This window comes from Hemitrygon akajei, chromosome 8 (assembly GCF_048418815.1).
Source record: "Hemitrygon akajei chromosome 8, sHemAka1.3, whole genome shotgun sequence".
Classification (NCBI taxonomy): domain Eukaryota; kingdom Metazoa; phylum Chordata; class Chondrichthyes; order Myliobatiformes; family Dasyatidae; genus Hemitrygon; species Hemitrygon akajei.
In genome coordinates, this window is record NC_133131.1 from 15,871,598 (window position 1) to 15,894,659 (window position 23,062).

General features: G+C 41.0%; 1 protein-coding gene and 1 long non-coding RNA gene across 2 annotated transcripts in view; one reads left to right on the forward strand and one right to left on the reverse strand.

Annotated features, from left to right (window-relative positions):
• Window positions 1-23,062, forward strand: part of LOC140731675 (uncharacterized) — a 69,822-nt gene that overhangs the window by 44,024 nt on the left and 2,736 nt on the right. Inside the window, exon 3 of the long non-coding RNA XR_012099889.1 lies at window positions 21,017-21,068. This is a non-coding gene — a long non-coding RNA (uncharacterized lncRNA). The remainder of the gene's footprint in view (window positions 1-21,016; window positions 21,069-23,062) is intronic.
• Window positions 1-23,062, reverse strand: part of vps53 (VPS53 subunit of GARP complex) — a 274,888-nt gene that overhangs the window by 16,514 nt on the left and 235,312 nt on the right. The window contains exon 20 of the mRNA XM_073053325.1: window positions 16,611-16,748. Within this exon, the coding sequence (XP_072909426.1) occupies window positions 16,611-16,748 (138 nt within the window). The remainder of the gene's footprint in view (window positions 1-16,610; window positions 16,749-23,062) is intronic.

A 23,062-nucleotide genomic window follows, 5' to 3' on the forward strand; every position in this document is an offset into this window, starting at 1 on the left:
CAATTTTAGAGCTTGTAATGTTGGAAATCCTAACACTATTTAGGCCACAGCTGGAGTGCCACGCTGTAGGTTGGCCGGGACCACACTGGAGAGGGTGCAGGGCATGGTTGTCACTTGGAAAGGAGCCTTTGAGTAGGAGGAGCAACTGAATAAAAAGGTTAAAGATTACCTTTATTACATTGAAACATTCAGTATTGAATCATTGTTTCACAACCAACACAGCCTGCAGTCCGCAAGTGTTGCCATGCCCACAATTTAGCTAACCCTAAACCTTCTACCTTTCGGAATGTGGGAGAAAACCAGAGCACTTGGAGGAAAACCACACGTCACGCGCAGAACGTACAAACTCCTTTCAGACAGTAGCAGGAATTGAGCCCCGATCTTCTGATCACTGGCGCTGTGAAGTGTTACACTACCATGGCTGGGTTTGTTTGCGTTCGAGTGGAGGAGGGCGAGGGGCGACCTGATAATGGTATACAAAATTACAAGGGACGTTGAGATGGACAGCGGTAATCTTCTTCCATAGCAGGTGTACCTAAAAACTGGAGCAAGCTTTAGAACAACTGTTAAGAAGCTGAGGAATCTGGGAAATAATTTTTTCACCCAGAGGAAGCCTGAAGTGTGGAATGCACTGGCTGACTGGTTGGTGGTAGCATGTGCTCCCAGAACATTTCAGCAGCATTTGGATGAGTATCTGAATCACCAAGGCACAGCAGGCTACAGACCCAGTGATGGTTTATCAGATCAGTACAGATAGGAACTTGATGGTTGGCAATGGACATGGTGACCAAGGCACCTGTTTCTGTGCTGCACGATTGTATGACTCTTTTGTAGGAGTAATTATCAGATAAAACCCAGCATCACTCTACAAAAGGAATCATTAACAAGACACCAAAAGTGCTGTCAAATAGATACATTTAAGGAGAGACAGATGGAGCTGCATATTGCAGGGCATTCAAAAACTTTTCAAAACCAATGACAGATTAAATGCAGATACTGTTGTAACACTGGAACATCTTTGCGAGGAATTTTCAGATTCAAGGCATGCTGAATCAGCTGAAGGCATGGCAGTCATTAATGGAACAAGAGGAATGGAGAGAGCTTGGGTAAAGTATTGTTTAAAGGCTAGTATGGTGGGAGGAGAGGAGGGCAGTGAACTCAGATCAGACAAAGTACTACAATGGAGGTATAAATCATTGAGGGCAAGAACTCCTTCGTGCAGAAGCTGGGGGGGGGGGGGGGTGAGTGGATGTTCCATGTGGAATGGATCAGTAGTACAAGAACATGGAAAAACAAATGGAAAATCATTGGCAAAAATCCCCAATATAGGGGCAGCTGAAGATGACTTGGGTCTGTACACTTTCCCAAGAATCACATGTAGCACGTGTAACAGGAAATATTAGTCAATTATTTCCTTCTTTAGCTTTGCGGAGGCCAAATGCATGCATTAGTCACTTTGGTCAACTTCTGGTAGTCCGGCGTGTAAGTCAGCTCAGAAATAAACCTTCAGGACACATTCAAGGATAATGGCCATTTAATGCTCTCCATCTTACAAATCATGCATTAGATGTCATTCATGCATTGAATACTACATTAAAAAAGTGCCCTTTGGTCACATAGCACCAATAATGTCACATCAAAGGGCACTCATCGATTCAGTCATATAATTATCGCCTTTTGACTCATTGAGAAAATGCTGACCAATGACTGACTTACACCGATCCTACATTAATCCTATTTCTTTTTAATGCCTTCACATATTCCTGTTAACTCCCCCCCCCTCAGATTCTACCACTTACCAGCTGTACACTAGGGAAAATTAAAGTGGTCAATTAACCCACCAACCCACTTGGTTTTTGTTTTACTTTTATTTATCGAGATATGGTATGGAACAGGCCTTTCCAGCCCTTTGAGCTGCGCTGACTAGAAACCCCCGATTTAACCCTGGCCTAATCACGAGACAGTTTACAACGACCAATTAATCTACCAGCTGGTACATCTTTGGACTGTGGGAGGAAACCAGAGCGCCCGGAGGAAACCCATGTAGCCTCAGGGGGAATGTGTAAACTCCATACAGACTGCACTCAAGCTCAGGATTGATCGTGGGTCCTTGACGCTGTGAGACAGCAGCTTTACTGGTTGCACCATTGTGCCTGCCCATCCTTCACTGTTTGTTTCCAGTCAGCAACTTGTTATATCCCAATGTTTTAATTCTGACATTACACAAAGGGTTAGGTAGCAGATGGCAAACTGATTTGCCACAGTGAGAATGAATACCCCAGAAAGAAGAGAGACTGATCACATTCACATCGAGCACCAAAACATTTATTATAGCAGCAATGCTACAATAATATGCTTAGTACGGTTGGCAAGGCTAAAGTTCAAAGTTATTATCAAAGTACATATATGGCACCATATACAACCTTGAGATTAATTTTCTTGCAGACATACTCAGTAAACCCATAATAGAATAATAACCATAATGGACTCATTGAAAAGACCACACTTGAGTGTTCAACCAGTGTGCAAAAAAAAACAGCAAATACGAAAACAAAGAAAAAATAATAATAAATAAACAATAAATATCAAGAACATGAGATGAAGAGTCCCTGAAAAAGAGTCCATAGGTTGAGGGAATATCATAATGATGGGGCAAATGAAGTTGAGTGAAGTTATCCCCTCTGGTTCAAGAGTCTGATGGTTGCGGGGTAATAACTGTTCCTGAACCTGGTGTTGAGAGCCCTGAGGCTCCTGTACCTTTGTCCTGATGGCAGCAGCTGATGATGGATGCTTCTTTCCTATGCGACAACACTTCGCCTAAATGTGCTTAATGGTGGTGAGAGCTTTACCTGCGATGGACTGGGCCATATCGCTACTTTTTGTAGGCTTTTCCATTCAAGGACATTGGTATTTCCACACCAGGCTTGATGCAGCCAGCCCATACACTCTCCACCGTACATCTATAGAAGTTTCCGTCTCTAAAATTAAAGGCTCACACTTAGATTGGGAAATGGGGAAGGTGATTTGCATTGTTTGGCAAACTCCATATGAAAATGATTTCTTTAAAATATATACAAACTACGACCATACCTCTCTCAGATTCTTTAGTTTGGGGTAAAGTTTTATCAAGCAGCATTTGGCAGAAGAATTAGCAGCAGCTGTAGCTCGCTGTATGTTCCTTTAGAATTTCATACCAAAGGTGGAGGCAGTTTTAAAAGAAACCTTGAAAAGCTAAATGCCATATACTCCCAAGAGCTTAACTCCAACATTTTTGAAATTCTAAGAATTAGCATTTATTTTTCCTTCTGATTTTACAGCACATTTGGTGCCTCTCTCTTTTTTTGGCTCTTACAAGCCATCATTCTTTGGTCAAAGGGTGAGAAATTTCCCTACCCCCAAGGGCTGGCTTGCAGATCAGGCATTGGATAGTGTCCAAGAAAATCCTGGGGCAAGCTGCCGCCATCTTCTCTCCATGTGTGGTGACCCATGTCCTTCGTCACATGCTCTCAACCTCCCCCTGCCCCCGCCACAAACTGGCTCAAGTGAGGTTAGTGACTCTGCAGAGACAAACTGAGGGCATGGAAGATCCCGGATCACTAGTGTGGGTGCTCTTGGCCAACGTTCCTCCAAACGTTCCTGGTCAATACTTTATCCGACCTCACAGCAAAACTAGTTAACAAATCATTCACCAACAGCTGGTTGTGATATCCAGCTGTGCACCAAGTTGTAACTGAGGCGAAGGCAACAACAAGTCATTCCCATCCAAGAATAATTTCTCATTAGAAGTGTTTAAATAACTTGATAAGCCACAATATAAAAGCGCTTTGTGCCTTTACACTTGAGCATGCTGAACACATGGATTTTATATACTAACACAGCCACTGGATATGAATTTTATTTATAGTACAGAATCCATGATACTATGCAAAGTACCCACATGCCCAGATGAACACGCAGACTGTTGAAGCATTCCAATCAGTACCTCATTTAAACGAGGCAGCACAGGATGCTGGCCAGCCTCCAAAAGAAAGTTAGTCTCAAAGTCTCATTTTGTTTATTCAGCCACTTCTTTGATGTACATCAGCACATCAGTGACAGTTTGCTTTTCAGTGCATGTTAACGGCATTCCAACTACACTGGGACACTGTCCACAAAGGAAACATCAACATGCTTGGGAAAGGGTACTGCAACAGTTTAGCTTCAAGCACATATTGATCTCTACAAAGCTCATTGTGCTCTCAGGTGATTGGAAGTAATTACAGTATGTTTTATGCCGGAAATGGGCTTGCACCGAGAGTGCTTATTTGTATATTCCGATTCAGTTTAATTCATTTATCACATATGCATCAAAACATAAGATGAACAGCACCAAATCAAATCCCCTTTCCTCCCTCCTGTCCACCCACGCGCATTCACGGACAGTCTACCAACCCTAGCACAGGTCATCTTGCGGACATTGGGCCTTCGACTTCCCCAGCGGACTCGTTCAGCACTTCACCAACACTTCACCTAATTTCTGAAACACAGCCACTATTGCAATGAAGGCAAGTATGGTAGCTATTCATTTATATCTGCATTTGCACAGCTGGTTTACAGTTTACAGTTACTGTTCTGTAGACGTGCCGAGTACGCCTGCAGGAAAAGAATCTCAGGGTTGTATGTGGTGACGTGCTGATAATCAACTTTGCACTTGCGTGCAAGGCCCACCCCGCAGCTCAATCTACTCATGGTGGTCCAGAGAGAGGGAGAACCAGGGGCAAACAGGGCTTCAGTTCTCATTTGATTTGAAAGACATCATCCCTGATAATAATTTTCTTAGCCTGAATTATGTTATAGTAGGAGGGGCCAATGCACCGGATTGGAAAAAGCTGCAGAGGGTTGTAAACTCAGCCAGCTCCATCATGGCCATGAGCCTCCCCAGCATCAAGGACATCTTCAGAAGGCAATGCTTCAAAAAGGAAGCATCAATCATGAAGGACCGCCACTATGCTCGGTCTCATTACACCATCAAGAACACTTCAGGGACAGCTTCTTCTCCTCCACAAATGGTCCATGAACTAGTTTTGCACTAACTATATACTGTGTATTTCTTACTGTAATTTGTAGCATATTTCACTCACAAAACAACAAATTTCACAACACACGTCAGTGATAATAATCCTGATTCTGATTGTCTGCATGATGTGGTGCTTATTCCACATGGTAATAGTTGACCTAGTGACTATTATTAATTTTATCGATCCAAGCAAATTAGATCTAAATAACTGGTACTAACTGAAAACTATACGACCATATAGTTAAGCAACACAGACAAAATGCACTGTACTGTTGACACAGATGAACGAATTTCACGACATAGGTCAGTGATAATAAACTGATTCTGAGAAGAATTTAGAACAAGAATGAAGCTTAAACTTGTAGATATTAAAGGGATGCAGGGGCAAGTGTCGGATCAGCAATGATCTTGATAAATAGCACAGCAGGTTTATGGAGTTCAGTGACCTGTTCCCGCTACTATTTCATAAGATCTTCTGGGCTTAAGCGTGTGTGTGTGGTGGGGGGGGGGGTTGCGGTTGGAACTCACAGATTCATAAAGATTAATGACCAAAAACACAAGGCCATTCATCCCTGTGTGTCCATGCAAGATAAAAAGGGCTACCTAACCTAATCTTGTCTTCAGCCAAACTGATCCACAGCTCTGCAGGTCAGTAGTTCCAGACCACCTTCTAACAAAACACTTATCAACACTTCACTAATACTTTTAATAATAATAATAAATTTATATAGCAGCTTTTGTAAATTAAGTTGCAGGCTCAAAGTGCTTTACACAGAGTGTAAAGATAAATCAATATGTTCATAAAATACAAGGCAAAATTAAAAATTATGGGATGAACATTATACAGAATAAAATGTAATCAAATATACCAAATTATAGAAATATGATCAACATCAACAGGCATTAAGTAATTCTATAGGTAGGACAATTTTTAAAAAGTAGGTTTTGTGCACTTTACGTAGCCCTGTGAAGGTCTGTAGTCTAGTGCATTTTTAATGTTATTTTACGTAGTCTAGTGTAGCCTTGTGCTGTCTCACATAGTCTAGTGTAGTTTTGTGTTGTTTCATGTAGCACCAGGGTTCTGGAGGAACGTTGTTTCATTTTTACTGTGTACTGTACCAGCAGTTTATGGTCGAAATGACAATAAAAGCAACTTGAACTTAAAAAGTGTTTTGAAACATTGCACAGTACCAGCCTGGCGTATCTCAGTCGGTGGAGTATTCCAGACTTTTGGTGCACAAGAGCAAAAGGCTACATCACCAGTTCTTGTATGCTTGGCTACAGGAACACTAAGCAAGCCAGTATTCGTGGATCTACGCTTACGATTAGGGATGCAAGGGGATAGACACTCCAAAATATATGGAGGTGCTAAATTATTCAGAGCCTTATATACAATTAAGAGTATTTAAAAAATTGACATAAAAGACAGAAGCAGCCAGTGTAATGATGTCAAACCTGCCTGTGAAATGTGCTCTTTCTCAGGCAGTCCGGAAAAGAGTGCATCACAGTAGTCTAATCAGCTAAAAATAAAGCATATATCAATTTTTCTGCATCTTGAGATGTTAACGAGAAATTTAACTTTTCATTTCCTTAAATGAAAGAATGCAGCATTAATAATATGGAGAATATGTGATCTGAAATTTAGCCCAGAGTCAATAGTAACTTTTGAACAATTTACTTTAAATCTACAGTTTTTGACCCCACTTTAAAGGAAACAAGTCAATCCTACTTCATCAATTTTAGGCACCTCAGTTAAATCTCCTGTGATGACTGTGTTAAACCAACAACTTTCTAGACTCAGGGGGGTGAAATCACTGCGAACTGAACCTAAGTGGACAACTCGAATGGTGACTGAGTTGTATTTATATTGCCTTTGGTAGGATTAGAGAGCATATCTAATGAGGAAAGATTAAGCAAGCTGGGGCTTTTGTCTCTGGAGTAAAGGAGGGTGAGAGATGACTTGATAGAGGCACAGAGTGGACAGAAAGTGCCTTCTTCTCAGGATGACAATGGACAATACAAGAGGGCATAATTATAAGGTGACTGGAGGAAAGTAGGTGGAGCAGACACAATGGGCCAAATAGCCTAATTCTGCTCCTATGGCTATGGTCTAAAGTATAGGGAGGGGGGGTGTTAGAAGTAAGTTTTTTATTCACACAGAGAGGGGTGGGTGCATGGATTACCCTGCCAGGGTGGTGGTAGAGGCCGATACATTTGGGACATTTAGGAGACAGGCACATGAATGAAAGAAAAATGGAGGTGAATATGGGAGGGAAGGATTAGATTGATCTTGGAATAGGTTAACTGTTGGCACATTATTGTGGGCCGAAGGGCCTGTACTGTGCTGTACCTTTTAATGTCTGGCATGTGGGAGGATGATAGAACACTCGGAAAAAACGCACACTTCACACAAAGAGTCGGGATAAAACCACAGCTCTACCAGCTGAATAGTATGTTCACAGACATTTCATTGATGATACTCCTATGCTGATCTCAGAGCATGAAATGGCCAGGACCCCACTTCACCCCTCCCCCAACTTGAAGTGTAGAAATTTCTCAAATAATCCTCACCAAATTTGTCCTGACACACAGGGTTCCATTCCAAGCACTTCAGCATAAAACAGCTGCAAGGCACCGTGTGATTTGGGATCTTTTAAATAATTCTTCGACATTATTTAACTTTTTTTTTTAAAGTGTGGTACTTTAATGGTTTAACATACTAAGAAGTATAATGGTTTGAAAAGACCCTAGTAGTAAAAATTATTAATTCATTCTTGCTTGTAAAAACTAGTAAGTAGCTGATGAGAGATTGAAAAGTGTTGATATTCACAGGGATGCAAGTGTTGGTGTACATGGACCACTGAAAGTTAATGTGGACACACAGCAAGCAATTAGGCAGGCAGGCCATATGTTAGTCTTTATTACAATGGGATTTAAGTAGAGGATAATAGACACTTTGCTCAAACTACAAGGGGCCCTGGTGAGGTTGCACCTGGAACGTTGTGCGCAGGTCTGCTCTCCTTAACCCAAGAAAGGACTAACTTCTGCGACAAAGAGAGTGCCAGGTTGATTTTTGGATGGTAGGCTTAATGTATGAGGAGAGCTTAAATAAACTGCATTATATTCTTCAGTTTAGAGGCAATCTTACTGAAATATGCAAAACTCTGGGTACTTGCTGTGACGATTCCACTGTCTGGGATGTCACAGAGAAATCGTGAGATGCTGGAAATCTGGGACAACACACAGAAAATACTGGAGGAACTCAGCAGGTCAGGGAACATCTATGGAGGGAAATGAACAGTCAACGACTTGGGTTGTGTCCTTTTGTCAAATCTGTAAGAGAGTAGAAGCCAGAATAAAAGGGGGGGGGGGGGCGGGATCAGTACCTCATATTCCCTCAAATTACTCTCCAATCTGATGGCATCAATACTGATTTTTCTAACTTCTGGTATCCACTTCCCTCTATCCCTCTCGTTTTGCTTTCCCTTATCCATCTGGCCCCCTTACCCTTTCTCTTTCCTCACTCTGCCAACCTCATGACCCGCCCTTCACCTACACCATAAGACATAGGAGCAGAATTAGGCCATCTGGCCCATCAATCATGCCTGATCCTTTTTTTCTACCTCCTCCTCAACCCCAGTTCCCAGCCTTCTTCCTGTAACTTTTGATGCCATGTCCAATCAAGAACTTATCAATCTCTGCCTTAAATACACCCAGCGACCTGCCCTCCACAGCTGCATGTGGCAACAAATTCCACAAATTCACCACCCTTTGGCTAAAGAAATTTCTCTGCATCTCTGTTTTGAAAGGGCGCCCCTCTATCCTGAGGCTGTGCCCTCTTCTCCTAGACTCTCCCACCATGGGAAACATCCTTTCCACATCTACTCTGTCTAGGCTTTTCAGCATTCGAAAAGTTTCAATGAGATCCCTCCTCATCCTTCTGAATTCCAGCGAGTACAGACCGAGAGCCATCAAATGTTCCTCGTATAATAACCCTTTCATTCCTGGAATCATCCTTGTGAACCCCCTCTGAACCCTCCCCAATGTCAGCACATCTTTTCTAAGATGAGAGACTCAAAACTATTCACAATACTCAAGGTGAGGCCTCACCAGTGCTTTATAAAGACTCAGCATCTCATCCTTGCTCTTATATCCCAGACCTCTTGAAATGAATGCTAACATGGCATTTGCCTTCCTCACCACCGACTCAACCTTCAGGATGTGCTGCACAAGGACTCCCAAGTCCCTCTGCATCTCAGATTCATAGATTTTTCTCCCCGTTTAGAAAATAGTCCTCACATTTATTTCTACTACCAAAGTGCATGATCATGCATTTTCAAACATTTGCCAATTTCTTACACCTTCCCCCTCTGGTTCGTCACGTTTATTCCATGGTCTTTTTCCTCTCCAATCAGGTTCCTTCTTCTTCAGCCCTTTAGCTCTTTACTTACCACTACCCAGCTTCTCTCATCTTTCCCCCTTTCTCCGCTACCCCACCATCCTCCTTTCCTCCTCTCACCTATCACCCACCAGCTTGTGCTCTTCCCCCTCCCCCATCCTTTTAAGTCTGGCTTCTGCACTCTTTTTATTATTCAGTCCTGAATGAAGGGTCTCGGCCCAGAACATCAACTGTTTATTTCCTTCCATAGATACTGCCTGACTTGTTGAGTTGCTCTAGCACTTTTTTCCTGCGTTACTCAAGATCTGAAAATAAATTGCTGGCAATTCAAGAGAGAGATGAGAAGGTATTTATTCAATGAAAGGGTCGAGAATCTTTTGCATTCTCCACCCAGGAGGGCGTGATATGTTTGAGAGATTCAGGAATATTTCGAGGTTTTGACAAATATCTGATGGTTGAATTTGTCAGCCATTTTGTGGGTTAGACATGCTCTGGCTTTCTTGGCTACATCCCAATACAGGCTCTCAATGCTGAGGAAGAATGCAAATTCAGAGCCATTAACCGCTGGCATCTGATTGAATGCAGTAAAAAAGTATTAACAGAGAACTCTGGAAAAATGTTTATCAGGCTAGGTAGCATCTGTGTAGAAAGAAATTGTTCATGTTTTGTCCTTTCATCAGTTCTGATGTTAAGTCACTTTGTTCCCCTTTTCCACAGATGCTGCCTGATATGATTCCCAACATTCCCAGTTGTTTTTCTCATTGCCAGCTTCGCCTTTGTTTTGCCCAATGAGCAACAGATGTTGCATAACGCAGAGGACTGGTTGCCTCACTGTCTGGTACAGAGGGGCCACTGCACAGGATCGGAAAAAGCTGCAGAAGGTTGTAAACTCAGCCAACTCCCTTATGGGCACCAGCCTCGCCACCATCAAAGAAACCTTCAAAAGGCGAAGCCTCAAAAAGGCAGCATCTATTATTAAGGACCCCCATCACCCAGGACATGCCCTCTTCTCATTACTACCATCCAGTTGGTGGTACAGGAGCCTGAAGACACACACTCAATATTTCAAGAGCAGCTTCTTCCCCTCTGCCATCAGATTTCTGAATGGACATTGAACCCACGGACACTACCTCTATTATTCCTTTTTCTTTTTTCTTGCTTTTTTTGCACTACTTATTTAATTTATATATATCTTATTGTAATTTATAGTTGTTTTATTATTATGCATTGCAATGTACTGCTGCCACAAAGCAACACATTTCACAACATATGCCAGTGATATTAAACCTGATTCTGAGGATAAGATGGCACAATGTTACTGAGTGAACAAACAAAGTGCAAGTTATCTAATAATAAATTACCAAAAGCTGAAGTGTGAATTTTAGCTATAAACCAATAGAATATTAACAACATTGTTTTTAGACTGGCTAATCTGGTTCCAAGGTGCATTCATGAGAAGATTAGTGAAAAAGATTAGTTAAAGGCTGTATAATGCTATAACAAGCCAACACCTCAAGCATCGTGTGTAATTTTAGAGAACCTCCCTTTAAAGATATTGCAACATATTTGTAAACGCCCAAAAGGAACGCGAGACATTGGAGCTTGACTTGAAAGCAGTGAATGGGGCTGACTAGATTCTATTCAGTTAGCATGGACTCAAAAGGGACGAATGCACTCCGTGGCCACTTTATTAGGTACACCTGCTCGTTAATGCAAATATCTGATCAGCCAATCATGTGGCAGCAACTTGGCATATAAAAGCATGCAGACATAATCAAGAGGTTCAGACCAAACATCAGAACGGGGAAGAAATGTGATCTAAGTTATTTTGACTGTGAATGATTGTTGGTGCCAGACAGAGTGATTTGAGTATCTCAGAAATTGCTGATCTCCTGGGATTTTCATGCACAACAGTCTCCAGAGCTCACAGAGAAGGGTGCAAAAAACAAAAAAAAAGTGAATGGTGGTTTTGTGTGAGAAAAAAATGCCTTGTTAATGAGAGAGGTCAGAGGAGAATGGCCAGACTGGTACAAGCTGACAACAGGAAGGTGACAGTGAGCCAAATACCCACACATTACAACAGTGTGGTGCAGAAGAGCATTTCTGAATGCACAACACATTGATTCTTGAAGTGGATGTGCTAAAGCAGCAGAAAACCATGAGCGTACTTTATCAGGCACAGGAAGTATGTAATAAAGTGGTCACTGGGTGTAGTCTCGTTCAGTGACTTGTTGGTTCCAATGGTTAGTGATCAGAATTTCAGAACTGAAATTACTGGAAACAAGCAACAAGAAAGGAAGGCTCTTTAGTTTTTAAAATTCTGAGAGGGGGTGATTTTTTTTTACCTCAAACTGAGCTGCAGGAAATTACTAAGAGGAAAAGTACATTTTATTTGTTCTTGTACAGTACCATGGTGGAACAGGTTCTCATTACAGTTAATATTCTGTCAATTTGTCCTCTTTAAATGTAAATAAAAAACTCCTTTAATGTTATAGAGATTATAGTGCACACGCAGATGGATTAAATATTTCAAATGAAAGATTTTCTTTTGGCATAAAGTTCTGTGAAAGATGCATGACTGACTTTGAATGAAGGTTATATCATGTGCTCAATTCTTGTTGAAGTTTTATCTCCTGGTATTCAGAAGATTAAATAAACTGGATAAAGCTCAGTATGGTAATGTATGATCAATTATACTTTTATTTACATAGTTTTGTTCATTCTTCGGAGGTGACTACAAATAGAAACAGCAATCAAGTTGGCACAAGAAGTTATACGAAGTTGAGATGAAATTTAACGTTTAAAATTTTGAAAGGGCTTGTAATGTTGAGTGATAAAGACTAGTGCCATTGGCCTGTGAATCAAGAGGAGAAAATATAGTATTTGTGTTTGAATTTGCCTGCTTAACAAAAATGCCTCCTTTCATTGGTTGCAAAATGCCCTGAGACATCTCAAGAACTTAAAAGTTGATAAACTCCTGAAACCCCTACAGTTTATTTACATTAAAAGGATTAATATTGTAAGTTCAGAGCAAAAAAAGAGCTTAGATTCTCAAAAGAGAATCTACCAAAAGGCTGAATGACCAAATTATTCAAGAGATGAGAGCAGAGTACCCTTACAAGAGTAACACAAAAGTACAAAATGCTGGAGGAACTCAACAGATCAAGCAGCATCTAAAGAAAGGACGTTTCAGGCCAAGACTCTTCAGCAGGAAACCCTTTTGAAAGGGGAAAGGGGCAAAGCCTTGCTGCTTATTGTTTGACTACACCGCAGAGGGCAATGAATCTGTGACATTCATTGTAACAGATGGATGTGGAGGTGAGGTCATTGGGTGTATCAGAAGCAGAGGCTGACTGGTTCTTGATTAGTAAGGGTATCAAAGATTATAAAGAGAAAGCAGCAGAATGGGAATGGGAGAAAAATTAAATCAGGTATGATCAAATAGAGAAATAAAACTGATGGGCCGAATGGCCTAATTCTGCTTCTATGTCTTTTGACCTTTATTAGGAAACTGCGGTGCTTTGGGCACAGGAGGCTGCATGCACATCCGCCGCTGAAGGATGATTAGAAACTGGGATGCTCAGGATGCTAGAAATGGAGGAGCACAGAAAGCTGAGCTTTTGGGCCAGGGAGACAATAAAGTTGGGCTCAATGTCGTGGATGGATTTGTAAAGAAAAAGATGAGAATTTTAAAGTCAATCAACATCCAGTTGGGTGAACACAAATTTGCACGGATTAGGGTTCAGGTAACTTCCATGGTAGCGTGGCGGCTAGCATGACTTTATTGCAGTGCAGGTCTTGGGAGTTTGGAGTTCAATTTCAACACCATCTGTAAGGAGTCTGTCCATCCCTCCCCGTTAATGGGTTTCCTTCGGTTCCCCGGTTTCCTCCTGTGTACCGGTTAGTAGATTAATTGGTCATTGTAAATTGTCCTAGAATTAGGCTAGGGTTAAGAAGGAGGGCTGCTGGGAGATGCAACTTGTTAAGACTTGGAAGGTCCCGTTCGGGCTGTATCTTCAGATAAAAAGAATAAAAGTGACTGAGTGGTGCTGCCAGTGACTTGTGTTCCTTGCTGATGTCCGGTGCTGTCAGTGTAGAATTTGCAAGTTCTCCTTGTGAAAACACAGGATTCCTCTGGGCATTAAGTCTCCTAAGTCTCAAAGCTGTCTGGATTGGTAGATTAATAGACCAGTGAAAATGACCTCTCATTTGGGATGTGTGTAGCTTGATGATGGCTGTGGGCTGGGTCAGTCAAAGGCTGCATCTTGCTACAACTCTAATCTGCGGTGGGCTGGTGGATTAAAATTTGGGTAATTTGGCACAGGTTAGGGTTCAGGACAGGCAGCAGGATAAATGCTCCCCCCCCCCAAGTTCTTCTCATCACCTGCAATTATTAGCCTCATTGCTAACTGCCACTTGGATCTGGACCACAACTTCATTTCCTTAGTCTAATTCCACTTGCCCTAATGCACACTGACTACACCTCAGGCTCGACATCAGTTTGCTAGAGGATGTTTCTGAAGGAATCATACTTAGTCATTTTGAGGGCTGGCGAGATGCTAGGATCAGTCATGCTCAGATTGATATCTCCTTGTTAGATTTAATGTTTCCTTGGTGTTGCAGTGCAGATTAGAGTTCATTCAGCAGAGTTTTGGATGAGATCAAGTTTGCAGAAGGTGGAGAAAAAGAACAATCTCTGAAATAAATTGGTCTTGAGCTGGGGTGGTGAACCTGTTTGAGAGCCTGTGTCAAAATTGGCGATAATCTTCTAACAAATGTCCACGCTTGCCATGATATTTCTCAGCAGAGATTAACATTGATTAGTGATTTACTAACAATAATTAAGGACTATTTTTTTTAAAAGAAAAAGGGACAAGTCCTGTTGCTTATTTACATGTGTTTATTGTTTTACTATAAAACTATAATAGAGACAGATTGAAATAAATGAAGTATTTTAGAAAACCTGCTCAAAATTAATACTAACCTTTTTAAAAGATTGATTAATCAAATGAAAAATAACATCATTTTTAAATTGTACTTTAAATTGTTATTGTAACCATTTACTGTCCAAATACTGATGTGTACATCAGGTCTGCGAGGATTTCAAAACTTACTATCCAATGTCTTGGGTGGTGGGGTGGAGATATGTCTCAAACAAAGGCACTCCTAGCCTGTAGGTCACCCTTGTGTCAGGTGTAGCACCTGCTTAGCCACGTGAAGCCATGGGAGTGATGCATATCACAAGTCCTGGTTATGTGACCACTGATGCCAGGCAGACAATCTCTGAAGAGTAGTGATAATGGCTAAGGTCACCCAACTTGTAAAGACACTGCCCAGAGGAAAGCAAAGGCAAACCACTTCTGTAGAAAAAATTGCCAAGAATAATCATGGTCACGGAGACCATGATCGGCCACATCATACGACACGACGAATAATGATGATGATGATGATGATGATGATATCCAAAGTCATATGTCCTCACAACCGTCCAGCTGGCACCAAGCCAGTGTAAGATGTTTCCTGTGAAAACGTGGCTCTGCTCTCGGGTTGTAAAAAATCATTGATACTTCAGCTGGCTACGATATTATGCATCTTTTTATTATGAGTGGGGTTTAAAGAACCAAGAGGTAAGCACTGCATGCTGCCTGGCAACAAAACGTTTGCTTGTGCCACCCTGGGGATGGGTACTATAGGTTTGAAACCTCTGGATCAGAGATGGAACAGAGCCCCGGACTGAAGTTCCCACAGCAGATCAGCCCTGACTAAAGATATTAACCTGAAATGGTGATTATAGTTTTTATTCCACAGAGGTTGCACAACCCACTGTGTTCCTCCAATAGTTTGGGTTTTTTTTTGGTTCCTACAGGAGATCAGATTAGATACGTATGGAAATAGTCAATATTAGGGAGTGGAAGTAGACAATGTAGATGATCCAGCAGGTAGATAAAGCTCATGCTTCCTGAAAATACATTTATTGTTTTGGAAGCTTTGCCTGACTGCTCATTTCTAGCCTTTAGCAGTTCTTCTAGTCACTCTCCCCTGAGAGAGTGTTTGGAAACCAATAAAATAGAATAGCTTGCTTGCTTGTTAATGTAGTAGAACGCCTAGCACACTAAGCTTTGCCAAGGGTATTAAGTATGCCAAAAGTTAGAGCTGACAGAGTACATATAGTACTGTGCAAAAGTTTTAGGCACATATATATAGCTGGGGTGCCTAAGAGCTGTGCACAGTACTGTAGTAATTTTATGTATTGTACTATACTGCTGCCACAAAAAAACCTAATTTTATGACATATGTGAGTGATGATAAACTTAATTCTGATCTGTGTCTCTTTGTGGACTGAGAGTGGGAAGGGGGCAGGGAGGGGGGAATCATGGCTGGGAAAAGGGGAAGGCAGAGAAGGAGTGGGAAACACCAGAGAGACATTATGTAATGATCAATAAAAAGATTGTTTGCTTCTTGCCAGAGTTACAAACTTGCTCTTCACTCTATGTGCAGAACTCTTAGACACCCTTTTTATTTATAAACACACACACACACACACACACACACACACACACACACACACACACACACACACACACACACACACACACACACACACACACACACACACACACACACACACACACACACACACACACACACACACACACACACACACACACAGTGCCTAAGACTGTTGCACAGTACTGTACAAGGTAAAATTTAAATCAAGTTTGATCAGGTGTGAACAGTCACTGCAAAATGAAGGATGTTCTGGAAAAGTTCAGTAGACACTATTGATACACTGAGTCAATAAAAAGAATGGTCTTCCCTTCAGATTAATACCAGTAACACTGACAATGGTCCTAAACTGTGCAAATTAAAATAGTATTTGAGCAGCATTCTGTATTTCACTGTATGACACATAACATTGTGCTAAATATAAAATAGAGAAGAATTATTATTCCCAATAATCAGCTACAGAGTATAACCTTCTAGATCTTGATACCAAATATCTATAATTCAGTAAACAAGTATGACACATCAACAGCTTGTACAGTGCTCTTGGTGTCTTAGGCCACAGGATATATTGGATAAAGCTGGTAAATCTGCTGTTTGAGTTCCCAACTCGCTTCAGGGTTAGTCACAGTCCAGCTGGACATTTCTTACCTTCAAAATCATCTCTGCACGAGTCATGCCTTTGACAACGATCTTCGTGTAGCTCGCTGGAGCCTTTCGTACCACTTGTGAACCAATGGAAGGAAGGTCAAGCAAAACAGTTTTGAGGGAATGAGTGTCCAGCAGAAGCTGTGAAATAAATACCAAAGTTCAAGTTCAAAGTAAATTCATTACCAAAGTACGTATCTGACACTTACTTGTAGGCATTCACAGAACAAGATACAATAGAATCGATGAAAAACTTTAAGCAAAGGAAAAATACTGAGAACATGAGTTGTAGAGTCATTGAAACTGAGTCTGTAGGTTGTGGAATCAGTTCAGTGTTGGGGTGAGTGAAGTTATCCACTCTTGTTCAGGAGCCTGATGGTTGAGGGGAACTGTTCCTGAATCTGGTGATGTGGGACCTAAGGCTCCTGTACCTCCTTCCTGATGGCAGCAGTGAGAAGAGAGCTTAGTCTGGTTGGGGGGGGGGGGGGGGGTGTCAATGATGGATGCTGCTTTCTTGTGGCATATCAAAGTCATTAGTGGTAGATTTCCATTCTGTTTTATTCATTCATTGCTTGCTGTAATTGAGCATCCTTAATCTGGGGGTTCAAACTAAAACAAAATGAAATAATATGCTTTTTTGAGAGGGAGTGTGGGATACGGTTATTAAGTGACAAACAGGAGCAAATAACTGTTTCTGTACATCACACTAATTCCAATTCTTTGTATAAAACAATTAGAGGAAAATATTTCTGAAAGTATTCTCTGATAGACTGCACATTATTAAAAGCCATAACCCCAAGTAATGCATTGCAATTGTAAGCACATTGCTCAATAATCAATAGCGTCCTCACAGTCCACTGCACAAGGCAAGTATTCATTCATCTAACACTAACCTAGGATTCTCAAGAGAGGAGATTGGCAAAACAGAACCAGCTTCTGTTGTGAAGTTGGATCTACTTGACTGGATTAAAGCCAACAGCATCAACTGCTAATGTATTCCTTTTGCTCTGTTGACATGAAAGGCATTATTTAAACTTTCTTGTAGAGAAATCAAAGCCAAAATAGAAGCTTTAGTAAGTTTGCATTTTTATATGATCATACTGGGGGAATATATCCATCTTTATTGTTTAGACATTTTGCTTTTCACCTCAGTGATGTTTCAAGGACTACAATCTTTGACAAGAGGATTGCACATAGAACCAAATCAATTGTTTTTTCCATTCAGTTACATAGAATGATTAACACAGGAACAGGCCAGCCAGCTTTTTGTTCAATACAAGAGTCTCCTTACAGGCACGCATTTTATTTGTTCAGTTACTCATGCAGTAGCAAGTTCCACATCTTAATCATTTTCTAGTTTCTTCTAAATCCTCTGGCATACAACTTGCACAGAACTGGAAACAACTACTTGACATGCACGCTTTCAAACCCCTTTATAATTTTAAAGATCTCTATTAAGTCAACCCTCAGCTTTCTTTTTCTATAGAGTAGAGCCAGAAGGATTGGAAAAACACTTCAAAGATTCTGTTCCCAGGCACTGAATCCTCACATCCAGATTCTCCTTCCCGTACTAATTCTGAACAACATTTAATAATCTGTAACTTAAGTGATTGCATTTTCTTTATTTATACTTGCAAACGGATGAATGAGTAATTATTGAACTTTTACATAAAATATGCCTCCAATAGTAAGGGAATCTCCTCCAAGAGGACCACAACCTCGTCGTAGGGTTTGGAGGTCTGCGTGCCTCAATGACCCAGAAAGCTACATTGGCTGGAGTCAGGCCCTTGTGCTTTGGCTCTTGGTAGGATCATCCATGCCAAACAGGTCAAAGGGTAGAGTCCAGACTAAGAGTGATCCACTGGATCTCCAGGTTCAAATGTTGAGCTTAGGGCTAGCAACATCATCATCATCTAGCAACAGTGACTGGTTAAAAAAATATTGTTACGGAAACTGCAAACTTCTAAATTTTGTGTGTGACTGTATGGACAGAGAGAGAGATGGAGGAACTTCGTTGCTGTCTTAAACAACAGCGGCGCAACGGGCAGTAGGTAAGTGGGGAAGTCTAGGACCAGAGGGTGGTGAATCTGTGGAAATCATTGCCACAGACAGCCGAGAAGGTCAAGTCATTGGGTATATTTAAAGTAGAGGTTGATAGATTCTTGATTAGTAAGGGCATGAAAAAATTACAGAGAGAAGGCAGGAGATTGGGCTGAGAGGGATAATAAATCAGCCATGATAGAGCAGACTCAATGGGCTGAATGGCCTAATTCTGCTCCTGTGTCTTATGATAACTACAGAATTTAGTTTATCTGCAGAGGCAGAATACATGTGGGTTTAAATCAAGTTTCTGGAGTAGTACTGCTGGCTACTGTTCCACTATGCATGCCTTACAGAATTACAGTCACAGTAGGTGACAGACTTGCTGCATTTTATACATGTCAAAGCTACTTATGCACCAAGTTCTATTCAATGTAAAGTTGATATGTACTATGGAAAAGTATAGAATGGGTAAAGGCCATTTGACCCATTTAAGCTGCTCATGCTACAACCCTGCGATTCATCTCAAAGGGAGATAAACAACTACTGAGAAAATAATGATTTTTCTTTCATGCTCAAAATGATTAAGAGATGGTCAGATATTAATCCAGGTATCACTCAAACCCGAACAGCTTTATACTGCGGACTAGTCCCAGCAATAACTAAACTAGGATGGCAGAGGCCATGAGAATTAAGTTAATCAGAATCACATTGATTAATTTTTGATGATTAACACTGCATAGAGGAAAAATTATACTGAATCCTAGTTTCATTTGAAGCCTGTTACTTTTTCCAAACTACTGCTGCAGCTTCTCTCCAAGATAAACAACCAACTGACTTTTAAGTTGTCCAAATTTTCCAATTCTTTAAAAATCTGGATCATTTTGCCTCAATTTTCTTTTCTTTGATAAAGCTGAAGCATGTTTTTGAATCACTCAGCATAACGTTAGAAAACATTCCTAGAATCATCAGATTTCTTTGAAGTACATATGCTAGTGTACTTCACATGATGGTGTGCATTCATTTTTATAATTATGCTATTTACTTTAGATAAAGCGAGAGATGCTTGGCAGTGATTCCGCAATGAACTGCACAAGGTTAAAATAATCTGCTACCATGCTCATTTTAGTTGTGCAGGCAACAAGCAATTCCCAGAGTTTTTGACAAAGAGTCCAAAATCAGACAGCAAATTGGCCTGTAGTGCATTTGTCCCACAATAGGGGGAGCTGGTGTGCTCACATCATCACATAATCAGCATCTGATTGTCTGGACATTGTAATCCATCTTGCGAGAGTTTGACCTGGCAACAGGGGGAAAAAACTTGTTTATTTATATACGATTATATCGGGCAGCTAGATTTTTGGCTCTGACCATCGGATTGTGCAATACATTAAAATGACCAAAGTTCTCTCAGACTAAGCTATTTTTAGTATCAAAAATGACAAATCCTTTGATAATAGCAACACAACAATGCTTTATTGTATTATTGGATAATATTACACCATTCCCTCTATAAATTTCACTGGGGAATCAAGATTTTAATAGGTTGTAAGCAAAAGTATCTTGACCAGAGACAAAACACTAGATGTTAATCCCCCTTAATCCAAAGTGACCTTCGCGGTTACAACATAGTGCAGGTCTGTGATAAACAACCTACACCCAATGTCCAGAGAAAGCCACTGATTCAGACTGGGTGGCAGCCCAAGGTTCAGTTTAATTTAGTGCAGACCCCAGCATCCCTCTAGGTTAACAATCTGAGAGCAGCCCATGGAAAAAAAGAAGAAAAGTTAAATTCACAGACTTGTGTCAACAGCAAAAGGAATGCTAGTATGCAGACTGCTCAGTCTACTGAGTCTGGTCATGAGGGTATAAAATTGTGGAGCTAGTACATTCCTGTACGGGTCAACTGGTATTAGTTGGCCGAGAAGTTGATACCAAATAAATGTGACACCAACAGATACTGCAGCCTGCCAGACAATATTTGCCTAGGGCTGCTAAGTGTACTTGATATTTTACAGGTTCCATACACAAAGAAGCCTTAATATTTTTGGTCACAACATTAAGAAATGTAAGCAAATGAGTAGGTGTTAACTCAACATACCTCTTCTGCCTTAATTGACTGTAATCTTTGATAAACAATTTAATGAGACTGTTTGAAATTCCAATACTTTAAGGTACTGAAATACACATGCTAGCTAAGTATACATTCTTTCCATAATCCCCATTCTTATGTCATTAAATCAGTGTTCAGTATTTTGGTTAAATGCATATGTCTTATTTAAGAGCACCAATTTTCGGTGTGAACCGAACTATGCATCATTCCCTGTGATTAGTTATTCAATGCAAATATGCCTCTTTTGTATCCATAGGTTTGAGGAAAGGCACACCAACTACAATGTTCCTGAAACTGGGGCTCAAAAGGTAGAGAGTGATACTGCCACTCACAGTAGTGCAAAGTGTAGGTAACCCATGGAAGTCATTGGTCATATCTGACACTAATTAATCTCTATTACCTTTATGTCTACCTTATTTCAACCTCCTCTTCTTTCCTCTCCCTGTCCAAATTAGGTGATCTATTCCACATGACTAACATTTCTTTACTGATGCTCTGAAAATGATATCACTGTTTTAATGAGGTACTTTTAATCAGTTGCTGCAGAAGGGTAAATCAGCAGAGTGGGTAAGTTCTCTGAAATTAAATTGAAAAAGTTGGAAATGTTCAGCGAGTCAGACAGCTCTGGTGGGAGGCAGAGTTAACATTCCACAATAATGACTTTTCGTCAGAAATGATTAGTGGTTAACTTACTGGAAAAGTAATCCAGAGCTTGGAATACAATCAAGAGCCAGGAATTTGAATCTAGCAGGCAAATGAAGGATTTTAAGTCCAGGTAATTTTTTTTCTTAAAAAAGGCTATTCTTTGTGATGATGAACATGAAAATACCAAATTGCTGTATAAATCCATCAGGTTCACCAAGATCCTTTAGAGAAGGCATCTGCTGTTTTTGCAGGTTTAACTAAATGCGGCTTCGGATCCACCAAAGTGATTGACTCGTAACTGCCCTCTGAAATGGTGCAGCAGGACACTGGGTGCAGGTTTAATCAAGGCCCCCTTCCCCTTTTCTTCCCCACTCTATCCTCTTACCTCTTCTCACCTGCCTATCACCTCCCCCCGGGTCCTTTCCTCCTATAGACCACTCTCCTCCCCTATTAGATTCCTTCCTCTCCAGCCCTTTACCCTTCCTACCCAAACGGCTTCACTATCACCTTCCAGCCATCCTCCTTCCCCTCCACCAATCTTTGTTTATTCTAGAGCCTTCCCCCTTCCTTTCCAGTCCTGTAGAAGGGTCTTGGCTTGAAAGGTTTACTATTTGTTCATTTCATTTCTGTAGATGCTGCCTGACCTGCTGAGTTCCTCCAGCATTTTGTGTGTGTTGCAATGGATAATAAATGCTGTGACCTGTTCTGACTGAATTTAACAAGTTCCTTCAGGAACTAGTTCTAACTCCAGCTCTACCATGCCTCAAACAAGAGAAAATCTGCATTTGCTGGAAATCAAAGCAACACACACAAAATGCTGGAGGAACCCAGCAGGCCAGGCAGCATTTATGAAAAGAGTAAACAGCTGACATTTCGGGCAGAGTCCTGATGAAGGGTCTTGGCTCGACACGTTAACTGTTTACTCTTTTCTATTGATGCTGCCTGGCCTGCTGAGCTCCTCCAGCATTTTGTGTGTGTTGTTCCACCCCGTCTCATTCACCAGTCTGTGTCAACAAAGGCAGCTTGCCTGGCCTTTGCACAGCAAGACCCTCATTTCCTTCCCCCACTCCCATTCCAGTCATTATTCACCCGATCTGAATTTGTCCATCAAAAAATTGCAAAAGTTGACCAACATTTTTCCAATGTTATTTCATTGCTTGCTCATTCGCTAACAAACCAAACATACATTTTCAAGTCCTTCCTCAATAAGAAAATAATTAGTCATTTTACCCAAGATTACTAGTTCTATGTGATTGTTATAAAATTGAAGATTAAACATACCCTCAGTGGCATAAAGTGGCCACTGAGTGTATGTCCGTGGTCTTCTGCTGCTGTAGACCATCCATCTCAAGGTTCGACGCGTTATGCGTTCAGAGATGCTCTTCTGCACACCACTGCTGTAACATGTGCTTATTTGAGTTACTATTATTTTCCTGTCAGTTTGAACCAGTCTGGCCATTGACCTCTCTCTGAGGGTGTTTTTGCCCTCAGAACAATTTCACTGGAAATTGTTTTTTGCACCATTCTCTGTAAGCTCTACAGACTGCTGTGTGTGAAAATTGCAGCAACAGCATTTTCTGAAATACTCAAACAACCCCATCTGACACCAACAATCATTCCAAGATCAAAGTCACTTAGATCAAATTTCTTCCCCATT